At 39.0% G+C, this 11,826-nt stretch overlaps 1 protein-coding gene across 2 annotated transcripts in view; it reads right to left on the reverse strand.

Moving 5' to 3' along the window:
* The window catches only part of slc36a1 (solute carrier family 36 member 1), a 47,714-nt gene that overhangs the window by 25,683 nt on the left and 10,205 nt on the right, over nucleotides 1-11,826 (reverse strand). For both annotated transcript variants that reach the window (XM_038700382.1, XM_038700383.1), the window contains exons 6-10: nucleotides 11,277-11,366; nucleotides 9,946-10,030; nucleotides 8,028-8,255; nucleotides 5,462-5,560; nucleotides 3,298-3,464 (exon numbers count right to left, since the gene is read on the reverse strand). In XM_038700382.1, the coding sequence (XP_038556310.1) occupies nucleotides 3,298-3,464; nucleotides 5,462-5,560; nucleotides 8,028-8,255; nucleotides 9,946-10,030; nucleotides 11,277-11,366 (669 nt within the window). The remainder of the gene's footprint in view (nucleotides 1-3,297; nucleotides 3,465-5,461; nucleotides 5,561-8,027; nucleotides 8,256-9,945; nucleotides 10,031-11,276; nucleotides 11,367-11,826) is intronic.

Consider the following 11,826-nt stretch of genomic DNA (forward strand, 5'->3'; position numbering starts at 1 on the left):
TTGAAAGTGACTGAAGGAAATCTCATTCGTTGATAAAAGTCTGAATTAGATTACGAGAAGGAAACATCATACAAACAGCTTAAAAGTGTTTATTGATGGCAGCTTGAAAATTGCTGGTCCACTTCCCATTTGCTCTTGGTATAATGTAACAAGCATACGTCGCTCTGATGCCACTTCGAGAACACAGGAAAAGTGGGTAGGGGAGTAGCAACTGATTTAAATGAACACACCCGGGGTCTCATTTATAAAACTGCGTAGAAACCTCACTAAAAAAAGTGTACGTGTGCCCAAAAGTCAAAAATGGCGTACGCCAAAAAATATTCAGACTTATAAAACCGTGCATATGCACTAAGCAATGTTCCTTTTATAAATCACAATCAACTTGAAATGTGGCGCATGTGAGGGAGCTCCATGCCCGACCCTTTACACGCCTATAGTTGCCTATAAAAAGGTCAGTGAAACATCCCTCATTAATATTAATACAAAATGAAATTTAACTCAGTGACACTAACGTTCCTTTTGGTGAAACTGAAGTTGTTTGGTGGGTAAAAATAAATAAATAAATAAAAAAGACGCACTTTTGCGCAATGCTTGTGCACCGGAGGAAAGGGGGCACCGGAGCTCCACCCCTTTATAACCGATCTGCAAGGAGGGGCATCCCTCTTGATTAATGACGTCGCTGGCTGGAGGGGGACACACATCCGCAAGACGGGATGACCCAGGTACTAATTTGGATTGACTCGTTTGAAAAGAGAGTAAACCAAATGTGTTCCAGTTGTGTTTCAACATTTGTTTAGGCTACACAAACAGTCCACTCACTTAACGAGGCTGCCGATGAGTTAAAAGAACTATGACTTATTGTAAATTACATAAGCTGAAAGATTTGATTAATAAAATAACGCGTTTTTACAAGCAGCGGATCACATCCACATGCTGACGCGCAGCGTTTGACTCGATAAGGCAACGAACATGTGATAACAATATATGAAAGCTAACGATGATTTTAGTATTCAAAGCTTCTATAGATTATTTCAACGATTCATCAATGTGTCCTTTAAGAAGTACTTTTGCTTGGCGGCAGAGTCACAGGGTTTTGACGTCATTTTTGGGCCTACACGGATGGCCCTCCATGCAGGCTTTAGTTGGCTTCACTGTCCGATCTCTGGCTTACTTCCTTGGTTCACAGGTATCGCTCGACTGACGCACAGAAAACAGCAATTAATTAATTAATTAGATTCCTGATTAAACTGTACAACATATTTGATTCGACTGCAGAAACAGATGTCTCCATTTGTGTTTTTTATCCTAAATCTGGATCTTTTTGTGTGCTGCAAATGATCTTAAATTATGTTTTTTTGCGCACTTCAGGGAAAATCAAACGGGTCTGTAATACTCAGAGGTAATATTTCGATTTAACACAATAGTAGGCCTATTCATCGTTCATTCTTCTGCCATGTGAGTCGCCGTTTCTCATTTCTCCAGTTTATGTACGTCTGCATTGTTCCAGAGTTTGCGTGGAGGACCGCACATTTTCCCCCATCAAGTTTGTTTTTCGTAGATCACAACCTTTGCTTGGATTTTAATCTCACACACGTTTCCAGCCCTGTTTTGTCGTACGCACCGTTGATAAATTTGGGCCATTAGGGCAGAGGCCGTCATTTATAATGGATTGACCTCCAGTTATAGGCTTAGCGCTATAGTGCTTTTTAAAATTAGAAATACCTGCAGATTCATTTCAATGGAGGCAAAGTCGTCTTCTGGGATCTCACAAAGCTCAATTCAGTTCTTCGGACAAATGGAACGACATTTGTCTGAAGGGCAAGGGCTGAGGGGGAGTCACCGAGGGAATATTGACGGACCGATGTCTGTGAAGGTTCTCAGACATCCAGGTCATAGTTCTCCAAGGAAGGTTTAAGTCAAAGGCGACACCACTTGGTTAAATATACTGGAGGACATTTCGTCTCTCCTCCAAGAGACTTCTTCAGTTTTGACGGACTGGTAGGGAAACTCAACCACGGTCTTGTCTGGAGGTAGAGCGGGTTTTCAGTTCTTCTCAAGCTGGCCACTAGATGGCATTACAGGAACATTTTCTGCAACAGCTTTCTCAATTCCATCAAGATTCACCTATAATTCCACTGTGGTTTGGTTGATGTGAAGCTATTATTGGTTGAGCGCTCGCTTGTAGCCATTGCTAAAAACAAATTTAACTCCCCGTTGAGAAGTGCAAGTCTCTTGAATGTTCTCTGCAATCAAATTCTGCTCTCTTCTGGCTACCTGCTACAACACGTGAAGCCTGTTGCAAGAAATCTTGGCGTGTTATTCGATAATAAGTTATGCTTTGAGCATCATGAGCACAAAAAACCCTAAATAGGTTACAGACTGTACAGAACTCAGCTGCTCGACTCCTAACTAGATTGATTTTAAGATTTTACTCATTACTTTTAAGGGTATTCATGACTTGGCTCCTTAATATATTTTAGATATTTTAACTCCTTATGAGCCCTCCCGTGGTCTAAGATCAAGATGGCAAGGGCCTCTTGTCTGTTCCTGGAGCCAGACTAAGAACAAAAGGTGACCTAGCATTTGCTGTCAGGGCCCCGAGGCTCCGGAACGACTTGCCTGAGGAAATTAGGCTGGCAGGGTCGGCTTCTTCTTTCAAATCTCTTTTAAAAACTTACTTTTACCGGAGAGCATATCCAGATTTTATCTGAGCTGCCACTCGTTTTACTATTCCTGCCCTACCGTTCTTATCACTTTGTTTGCTTGTCTTATCTTCCTTACTTCCTACTGAACATATTTGTTATACTTTATTGTGATCCTTGTTCTTATATTCTGTATTTTATCCCACTGTATCTTTTACCCATGTGGTTATTTGTTTTTGTATTTTGTGTGATTTGTTGTGAAGCACTTTGTACTTTGTTTGATAAGTGCTATATAAATAAAGCTTATTATTATTATATTATTGAATGTTCATTCATAATTTCCGTTCATTAAAATTTCTGACAGTACGCAAAGTGTGTATGTGCCAACAAACGTGTGAACATGTCCGTGTATACCGACATCTAACGTAGTGTACAAAGCAGCATTTTTAGACTATATCAGCACCTTCAAAATAAAGATCGGGGTGGCTGAAGAAATCTAAAGCCTTTTGTTCTGCATGTTGAAAAAATAAAAAATAAAAGCATAAATAAATCCAGAATAGAGTCCCTGAATACAGTCCGCATGCTGTCCAACATTAAACCCTGCTGTTTAGGGTTTACGAACATCCATTTCCAGGGAATGTGTAGGTTTTCTTACCAGCAGTTTGGCAGGTTGAGAGTGATGCTCCCTCCTATGTGCTCTCCAAAGCACATATATCCTATGGTGCCGAGGCTGATATAGAGAAAGGTGACGATGCCCATCCCCAAATAAAGAACTGGGATGAAACTCTGTGGCTTCTGCATCTTGTTCTCCAGGGGAAGAACCTGCCAATCCAGAAAGACAAAGACACAGACAGACTGTTGATAGGACAATAGAACAAGATCAATGTATGATTTTTTTTTTTTTTTCCCCTCTCCTTACACATTTGAACAACTTTAGAGTCAATAATTACTTGAGGTTTTCAATTTTAAAATGTCACTTCTTCTGAGGCTGTGATGTCTTACTATGGATGTTATAATGATGGTAAATTTGAGATGACATTTCAGAAAAAGACACAGGCTCTTTTAAACTGCACTCAACATACTGAAAAAGTGTAATGTTCTCCCAGCACTCTGCATATGTTAACTGAAAACCAGTGAAAAATGCTTTTCTGATCAGAGCATTTCAAAGCACTGAAAAACAGCAAGAATTTTATATATATAAAAAATTCTTGCTGTTTTTCAGTATATATATATATATATATATATATATATATATATATATCACACATTTCTTCTTCTTGTTGACAGTGTCCCTGCCAACTGTCCTGTGTTGTTTAACACTATGTGGTTAAGTAAACCTGGGCAATTAAGTTCCTAACCAACTAACTTTGCTGTTTTCCAAAAGTCTTGAATCTGAACTTGGGAACTCTGAACATAATGTAATATGATCTGTTCTTCAGTTTTCAAAAATCAAGATGCTGTAAACCAGCTCGCTTTTGACACAAAAGCAACATGTATACCTCAAAGTGTAATTTATGTGAGGCTTCAGCCTTCTGTGGTGCATGCTAATGGCCACTTTGGACCACACATGATTATGAAAAACATCTTCATTTGTCAGGGGAAATCTTTTTGTCAACATAGCTTAATAATGCATGAACAGAGTGACAGATGACAAAGCTGCTTCACGTTATTAAGGATAATGGTTTAATATTACATAAGTACTAAATTAGGTATGGTTAAATCTCCTTTATGGATTGAATTCATAATATCCTTACATCCAGGCAAGTTCCGCCCGGATGTAAGTGATGAACATGTATTCATATATAGAATCATGCTATATTAATTTCAGATAACTTGCCATGACATGACATAAGCATCTTAAAAAGAGCTATATGCAACATTCACTGCCACTAAATGTCCCACTACAGCACCAACACCTCAGAACAAATCAAAACACAGACGTAGGGCTGTGCGATGTGACGATTTCTATCGCTCGACAATAGAAAAAAGGAGTATCGTTTACAATTATGCTCTTTTATTTCGTTGTGTCGCAAATTCCACATTTTACCGTAATATTTTGGTGAAGGAACGGCGTTTTGCATCGCGGTGAAGTCAGTTTTACTTTGGAATTATTACTTCAAACTAATATCCAGCTTGAAACTAACTTCACCGCGGTCCGTTCTTCCACACGTGCCGGTGCTGCAGGGAAGAAATTTGAAACTAGTCTTTAGTCTTTCCTCTGACAAACAAAAACAAACCAACTGGTTTAGCTGAAATCAATTCTTAATTCCCAGCGTTGCATGAGAAAAGCAACACTTCACAGAGAGACTCACTAGCTACCAAAACAAAGAACAGAGAAGCTTGGATGTGGCGTGATGTCATTCTCTGCTCAGGACGCCATTACACTACTACACACTCACATACAGAATATTAAAAAAAACATCAGCTCAACAAGTTTAAAAAAGGTCACCTAACCCTGCCTCTTGCTGCCATCTCTAGCTGCTTGGCAAGATGAAGCCTATCAGCAAAGGAAAAATGTAGAGCCTACACCGCAGCTTCGCCTCCTTTGACCTGAGATGCTCCATGTGTGATGTACACCAAGCCTGCCTGCTCCATTTGCATAATGAAATCAGATCCTAATGTGCGCATAATGGAGATAACACTGCTCATAATACCAGATGTAAATGAAAAGACCCTTGATCAGATGTCATAATCAAGATAATGTATACACATCCACATTTCATGTTAATACCAGATGTAATTGGGCTTGAACTGTTTAGATGTTAATGTGTTTTGCCCTTTCTTCAGCTTCGTCTAGTTATCACCAGTTGGTCACGTACCACTCCGATCCCTTCGAAGGCAAAGATGGCCGTCCCAAAGAAGAGAGGGTAGTCTTTTGCTCTGCCGACTTCAGGTAGGTTGATGGGGTATGTGATGTTCTGGAGGGAAAAAAAAGGAAGCGTGAATTAAACATCGACACTACATTCTGCGAGAATCATTTCATTTGAGATTAAAATCCAAGGCTTTGCTGAACGTTGACGTCCCACTGGATGATTTGTAATTATACAAATATCAGACTACTACATCTGCTCACATCTGCAGTCTAGCAGTCCATTTAGATAATTAGTAATCAAATTAAGTAATATCACTTTGTGCCACTTTGACACCACTCCTTGGTCTTGTTGGACTCGTTCGTTGGCCAATTAGGGTCTTTGATAAGTACCTGTGAAATATGCAGGTTAATATAAAAGGGAACAGGGAGAATAAAAGACAAAGTAGGCGATTAAACTCCACAATGTAGGACGATCCTGTGTTCGTGGCAGGTCCCCCAGTTGATGATCAAATGCATCAAATGCTGGGGAAGGATCAGTCGAGTCAACTGCTGGCAATGTCTTTGCTGCGATGAGGAAACCTTATAATTTCCCTTTGTATGGGCATATTTATATTTCTCTTAAATTGAAGGTCACCTGGATGAGCCAAAACCTCAAAAAAAAAAAAAAAAAAAAAAAAAAAAAAAAAAAAACATGATTTGGAGTCATTAAAAATTAAATTGGAGCAAGCATATAAAAGAACCACATTAATATTATCATTCATTCTGGAGTTAAAAGCAGAACTAAAATATCGAAAGGGCACCAAACCAAACCAACCAGCAAAAAGAAAGCGATTCCAGAAACTTTAGACTTTCAATGCTTATGGCCTTGATGATCTAGCTTTCACAAAATTCCCTGCTCAGTTGATTCATCAGCCACAGCTGCACCTTACCGGCCACATATATCTCTTCGTGCTGAATATCTGTAGGTTTTCTGATGCAAGAAATTGCTTTTTTTTCAAGGCAAGGCCGTATCTCTGGGAACACAACTGCTATATATCTGTAAAGGGCAGAAGCTGCATGATGAAATCCTCTATAACTGGGAAAACAGGTAATCTGGAGGCTCTGTCAATACCAGTTGCCCTGTTATTCATAACAGCCAAGTGACCTAATCAGTAGAGTAGAAACAAAGAGACAAAGAATCACATTAGAGCATTGCTTCAGATACAATTTAAAACCATATCCCATCAGGTTTCTGCAGGACAAACCTTACTTTTTGGCTCATCAGTATGTTTTCTTTTAAAGGGTGTGTTTTAAATGCGGACATGTGTATGACAAAAAGACAGACGAGGAAAAGTATCACTTTGGCGGCAGGACAACAAATAATCCTCACTACTCTGTCAGTTGATGTATGCAAATCAAATAAAAATCAAATGAATAAAAAGCTTTACATAAAGTGAAACTGAAAATAAATAAAAACTGATGTCCTGTGGCTGAAAAGTAGGATATTTGTAATACTTAACATGTTCACAGTGCCTGCTCTGTAGTTTAATTGGTAGGAGCAACAATTAAAACGACACATCACTTAAATTTCAAGTCATATTATTAGGCACATTATATTACTGTAAATTACTTTGCATATATAATAACTATAATAACTTTTTTTGCCTTATACAGCCCTTATATATAATTGCATGTTTATAATATGTGTGTATGGTGTCATGGCCAAAAATGTTATCACAATGAAACATTTTTACATCATTCAATAATTATCATGAATAACGTCCAATAACTATTTCTTTCAAGTTTAAAGGCTGAGTGAAAGTTGAAGAAACCAGGTGGTTAATTGTGGTTTTAAAAAAAACTTTTCTTTATGGTCCGAACATGACAAACACTTGATGCCAAACAGTGTGTCACTTAACAAATATGGAGGTAGAACATTCAAAAACAATTCATTTTTTAATATGCATGAGTAAAATTCAGTCCCTTTTCCTCAACAAAAGAAATATCTTAATAGAAAAACGAAGTGCTAATTTGTTCATGATTCAAATTAAATCAAACATTTGTTGAACATTTGTTATATTGTTATTGTGGAAAATAATATTGTGATAATTATCATATTGTTATTGTTTTACTGCCAAGCCCTACTTTCAGCCACTATATATTTTTCTGATTAGGAAAATGCTTAGTTGTTAAAAACAAAAACAATCAAAACAGGAGAATAAATATATTTTGATCCAGATTAGAGTAAATATTTTTCAGCAAAACATATTCATAATGATATAAATGTAGTCAGTTACAAGAGAGGCACAAACTGGGGCTAAAATATTATACGGTGAAATGCCCACCTAAATGTAAACGTGGAATCCTGGAGTACTCGGACTATTGAAGTGTCTGTAGAGTGGATGCATTACTTGGTTTCTTGCCGTATTTAGTAACCTACTGTTAGAAATCTGCATTACTGTGTGCACTTAAACAAAATCAAGGTGAAAACGGCAGAGCTGAGAATCAGCACAGAGGGCAGAAAGTCGTCGCTGAATTAATGATGGTTTAACAAAACAGATCAGAAAGAGAGAGGCGAGATAACTAGTGTTTACCGTGAGCGAGTAGAAGTAGATGAGGATCAAGCTGGCGGTCATGACGAGGTTTGCGACCAGAGAGAGGGGAGCCAGGTACTTCAGGTTGGGGGTGAAAACCAGCAGGATGAAGAAAGGCAGGAAGCAGAGCATGTAGAGACGCGAGTCGAAGCTCGGCACCAGGATCTGGGTCTGGTTGGTGTAGTTCATTTGGCAGCTGAAGGTGGTGGCGTTGGCTGCTTCTACCACCTGGTAAAGCAGGGGTGGAGGGGAGCACAAACAATTTAGTCGGGTTATAAATGAGAAAAGGAAGGAAAAACTTACACCGCTTATTTTTTCTGACCTACAGTCAAACACACCAAGTAATTTCTTTAACTTACTATAACATAAAAACAGAGAAGAACAGACAAGTTATCCTCAGCAAACGCTTTGTGTGTTTACTGAAGATATCAAGTTTCTATCGAAGTTCTTATCATTCAACTAAGCATTTCAAGAACACTAATTAGTTCACAGCATTACAAACAGGTTTGGAAGAAGAACAGGACAGTGAACAAACTCCCAAAAGAGTTTGGCTGTTCTGATGAAATGTACTCAGCATTCTGCCTGGTAAGGTTGATGCGACGACGGCTGTGGAAAGGAAACCACTTTAGTAGACAGACATCGCCATCTAGTGTTAAGAAACTGTACTACACAAATAAACTCTAACCAGGACCACACTTTACTGTAATGGGCAGAATTTAGGGACCAAATACAATGCAGAAAGTGTTTCAAAGTTGTTTACAATGACAACTGCCCAGTGTGCTTTATGCATTATGCAAATACACACAATGCAAACTACACTGTACTCCGCGCACACACACCACAATGGTTTAAAATGCAGGTGCTAGTCTTAAATCACAGGTCAGAAGTTTCTCTTTTAGGCATTTAATAAGTGTGACTTTCAGTGAGGTTAACAGTTAAGTTCCCAGATCTCCAACTCCAACCATAATATGAAGATAAGAATAACCCTTGGGTGAAATACAATTCTTTCACTCCATTATTATTTTCAACACACATAGGACTGAAATACACACAGAACCCATACACATGCAGTTACTGGGGAGAGATGTTAAGAGTGATGCGGCTGCCACGTACAGGCGCCTCGAGCAGTTTGGGGTTCGTTGGCGTCAATAAATGGTAATAAAGGTCAACAGTCAAAGGTCACAAGAATCTGATAACACAACAGCCATTTAGAGAAACTCTTGGGTGTCATGAAGTCAAAACTTCCATGAGATTTGTATCAAACTTTCAAAAATTAGTCAATTATTTAAACGTCTTTCAGTGGTTTCTTCTGAATATCTGAGTTTTTTAGTTGCAGAAACTCTAACTTTTACACTCAAGAGAATTTAAAAATATCATAAATCAGAAGCTTGACAAAGTTGACTATATACAAATTTTCTTATACATATTTACTTATTGAAGATTTTGTAATAACAAACTAGAATAAAGTTCCTAAATTCTCTGTATTTGGGTTTGTTTCTATTTCCATCTAATGTCGTAGAATTGTATTTGTAGCGTTACCAGTGCATGCTGTTGCATTTACAACAATTATTAGTCGTTTTTTTGTGTTTATTCAAACTTATTCTGTTAAAGCTGGTGCATGTAAATCCCATCTCCCGGCTGTTACGGAAATCAATCTTGTGACGTAGGTGTAAACTTTGAGCATACACTGAAAACTGAAACTAAGTGAGTCCATGCACACACAGCACATGGGCACTTACATAACTATGGTAACTGCCATAAACAAAAGCATAACAATGACAATCCTGACAGGTATTTCATAATCACATCATTCGTTGTAAGTACACTGTCTCCTCTAGGATCCCCCCCCCCCATTTCAAGTTTAGGAAAACTGTCAAGTTAATGCCTTGAAAGTGACGAGTGAATGTGTGATCAGGACCTGCTTGATATTGTCACTGAGGAAGACGAAGTAGACGCAGCAGAAGCCCAGCTGGGTGATGATTAGAAACAAGTTCACCGTCTGTCTGAGAGAGAGAGAGAGAGAGAGAGAGAGAGAGAGGTCAGGCAAAGGGTAAAAATGCTTATACAGTAAATATCAGGTCATGCTTATACAGTAAATACTGAGCCTGGGATATCACTATGCACTCATGAATTAGGTTCATGATGTCATGGTCCGGCTGTACCTTTCTCTCATGTTTTTTTGTTTTCCTGTTCGTGTCTCTCTTGCCTGTGCTCGTCTGTCTGGGAGTGGCGTTCTACTTCTGTGCCACGGCCAACCGCCTCTACATACCTGCAACTCATTCCACTAATCAAGACTCTGCAGTATTTCTACCCCGGCTCTTCACCAGATTGTTCCGTTTTGTATGTCCGTGTGATAATTACGTCATGGCCAAGTCTTCATGTATTTTTGGACTTCTGGCTCATTTTGCGTTTCCCCTGTGTTCAGGTTCACTCCACTGCTGCGTTTGACCTGCCTCACTCACTGCAACACCAGACCAGCGACTAACCTCCCGGATCTGCCCAAGCTGCCTGCCTTGCTCTCTGCCACGCAGTGAATTCATTCAACCATGTGTTTAAACTGCAATTAACAACTGTTGAGTTTTGCATTTGGGTCCAGATTTGTGTGTCTCATCCGAGCCTTTAAATTTGGCTGTATTCATGGCAACGCTTCATTTTATGGATCTGTATATTTCTGAATAATTTTCTATAAAACCAAAAAAAACATGTTATTTCGCACAAGTTATATAAAAGTGACTAACCCTGGACTCACGCAGGCGGCCTGCGCTGCGCTTCATGTCTGCGCCGCTGTTTTGATCCGTCCTCTGCCCGGCGTCAACTCACGCTGGAAGTGTTTCAGCAGCGGAGCGTCTAGCTTGCCCCATGTTGTCTGCTTGTTAATTTGTCCTATTTTGTGCTTAAGCCAATCAATAACAGCTTGCTATAAACCGGTTTTGTTTCATTCTCTGCGCAGTTTCATGGCCCACGTGGAGTATTTCAGAACCAAAGCGTTTTGCCTGAATCATTTTGTTGACATGCTCAGATTTCTTTTGATTTGGTCAGTTGTCCTTGTGCTATTTTCTCTATGCAGTTTCTGTGTCATGTACATCACTGAATACAGTTGTTTTTTTATTTTGTGTAAAAAGCAAAAACAGATCAGCCCTATGAAACTGAACTGTATGGGGGCGACATGAATGAAACACGAGAACTGATTTTAGCCAACTCTTTTCTAATGGTAACCTCTAAAGATAGCAGGTAAAACATCGTTCTTACTTTCCCAACTGTGAATGTCTCCTCAGCCATGAAACGTTTTCCATCCCATACTGCACAGCCTCCCCGTAGGTCAGAGACGGCCTGTTTATCCTGGACGGGGAAACAAATTCACACAAGTGTCACTAAATTCGTCTGTTTGGATACAATTCTCTCTTTGGGGAATAAACAGTACCTCTGAACACAGATCTCATTCTGCATTACTATTTAGATATTATGTATGTTTTCAATGGCTATTTATTCACAGAGGGGGTTGTTTGTTTATTTGTTTTCCCTTTTTCAGCACCATCACGCATCTTAGTAACACAGTTATGGAAATTCTCACATATTTGAGGCTGCCTAGTAAAAAGCAGAATAAACACAAAAATGAGAATTTAAAAATGTCCTTTGCAGTGAAGTAAGATCAGATAAGATGACATTATGAAACGATAAACTACCAGTAAAGTTTTTCTTTTAAAAAGGAGGAAGTGATGACTGACTCTGCAATAGAGACACATCAAAAACAGGAAGAGCAGCATTTTTCCCATGAGCATTTCTTCCCTATATTTCTCAG

This window comes from Micropterus salmoides, unplaced genomic scaffold (assembly GCF_014851395.1).
Source record: "Micropterus salmoides isolate LMB-PRFRI ecotype aquatic unplaced genomic scaffold, ASM1485139v1 Ms_hic_scaffold_5, whole genome shotgun sequence".
Lineage (NCBI taxonomy): Eukaryota > Metazoa > Chordata > Actinopteri > Centrarchiformes > Centrarchidae > Micropterus > Micropterus salmoides.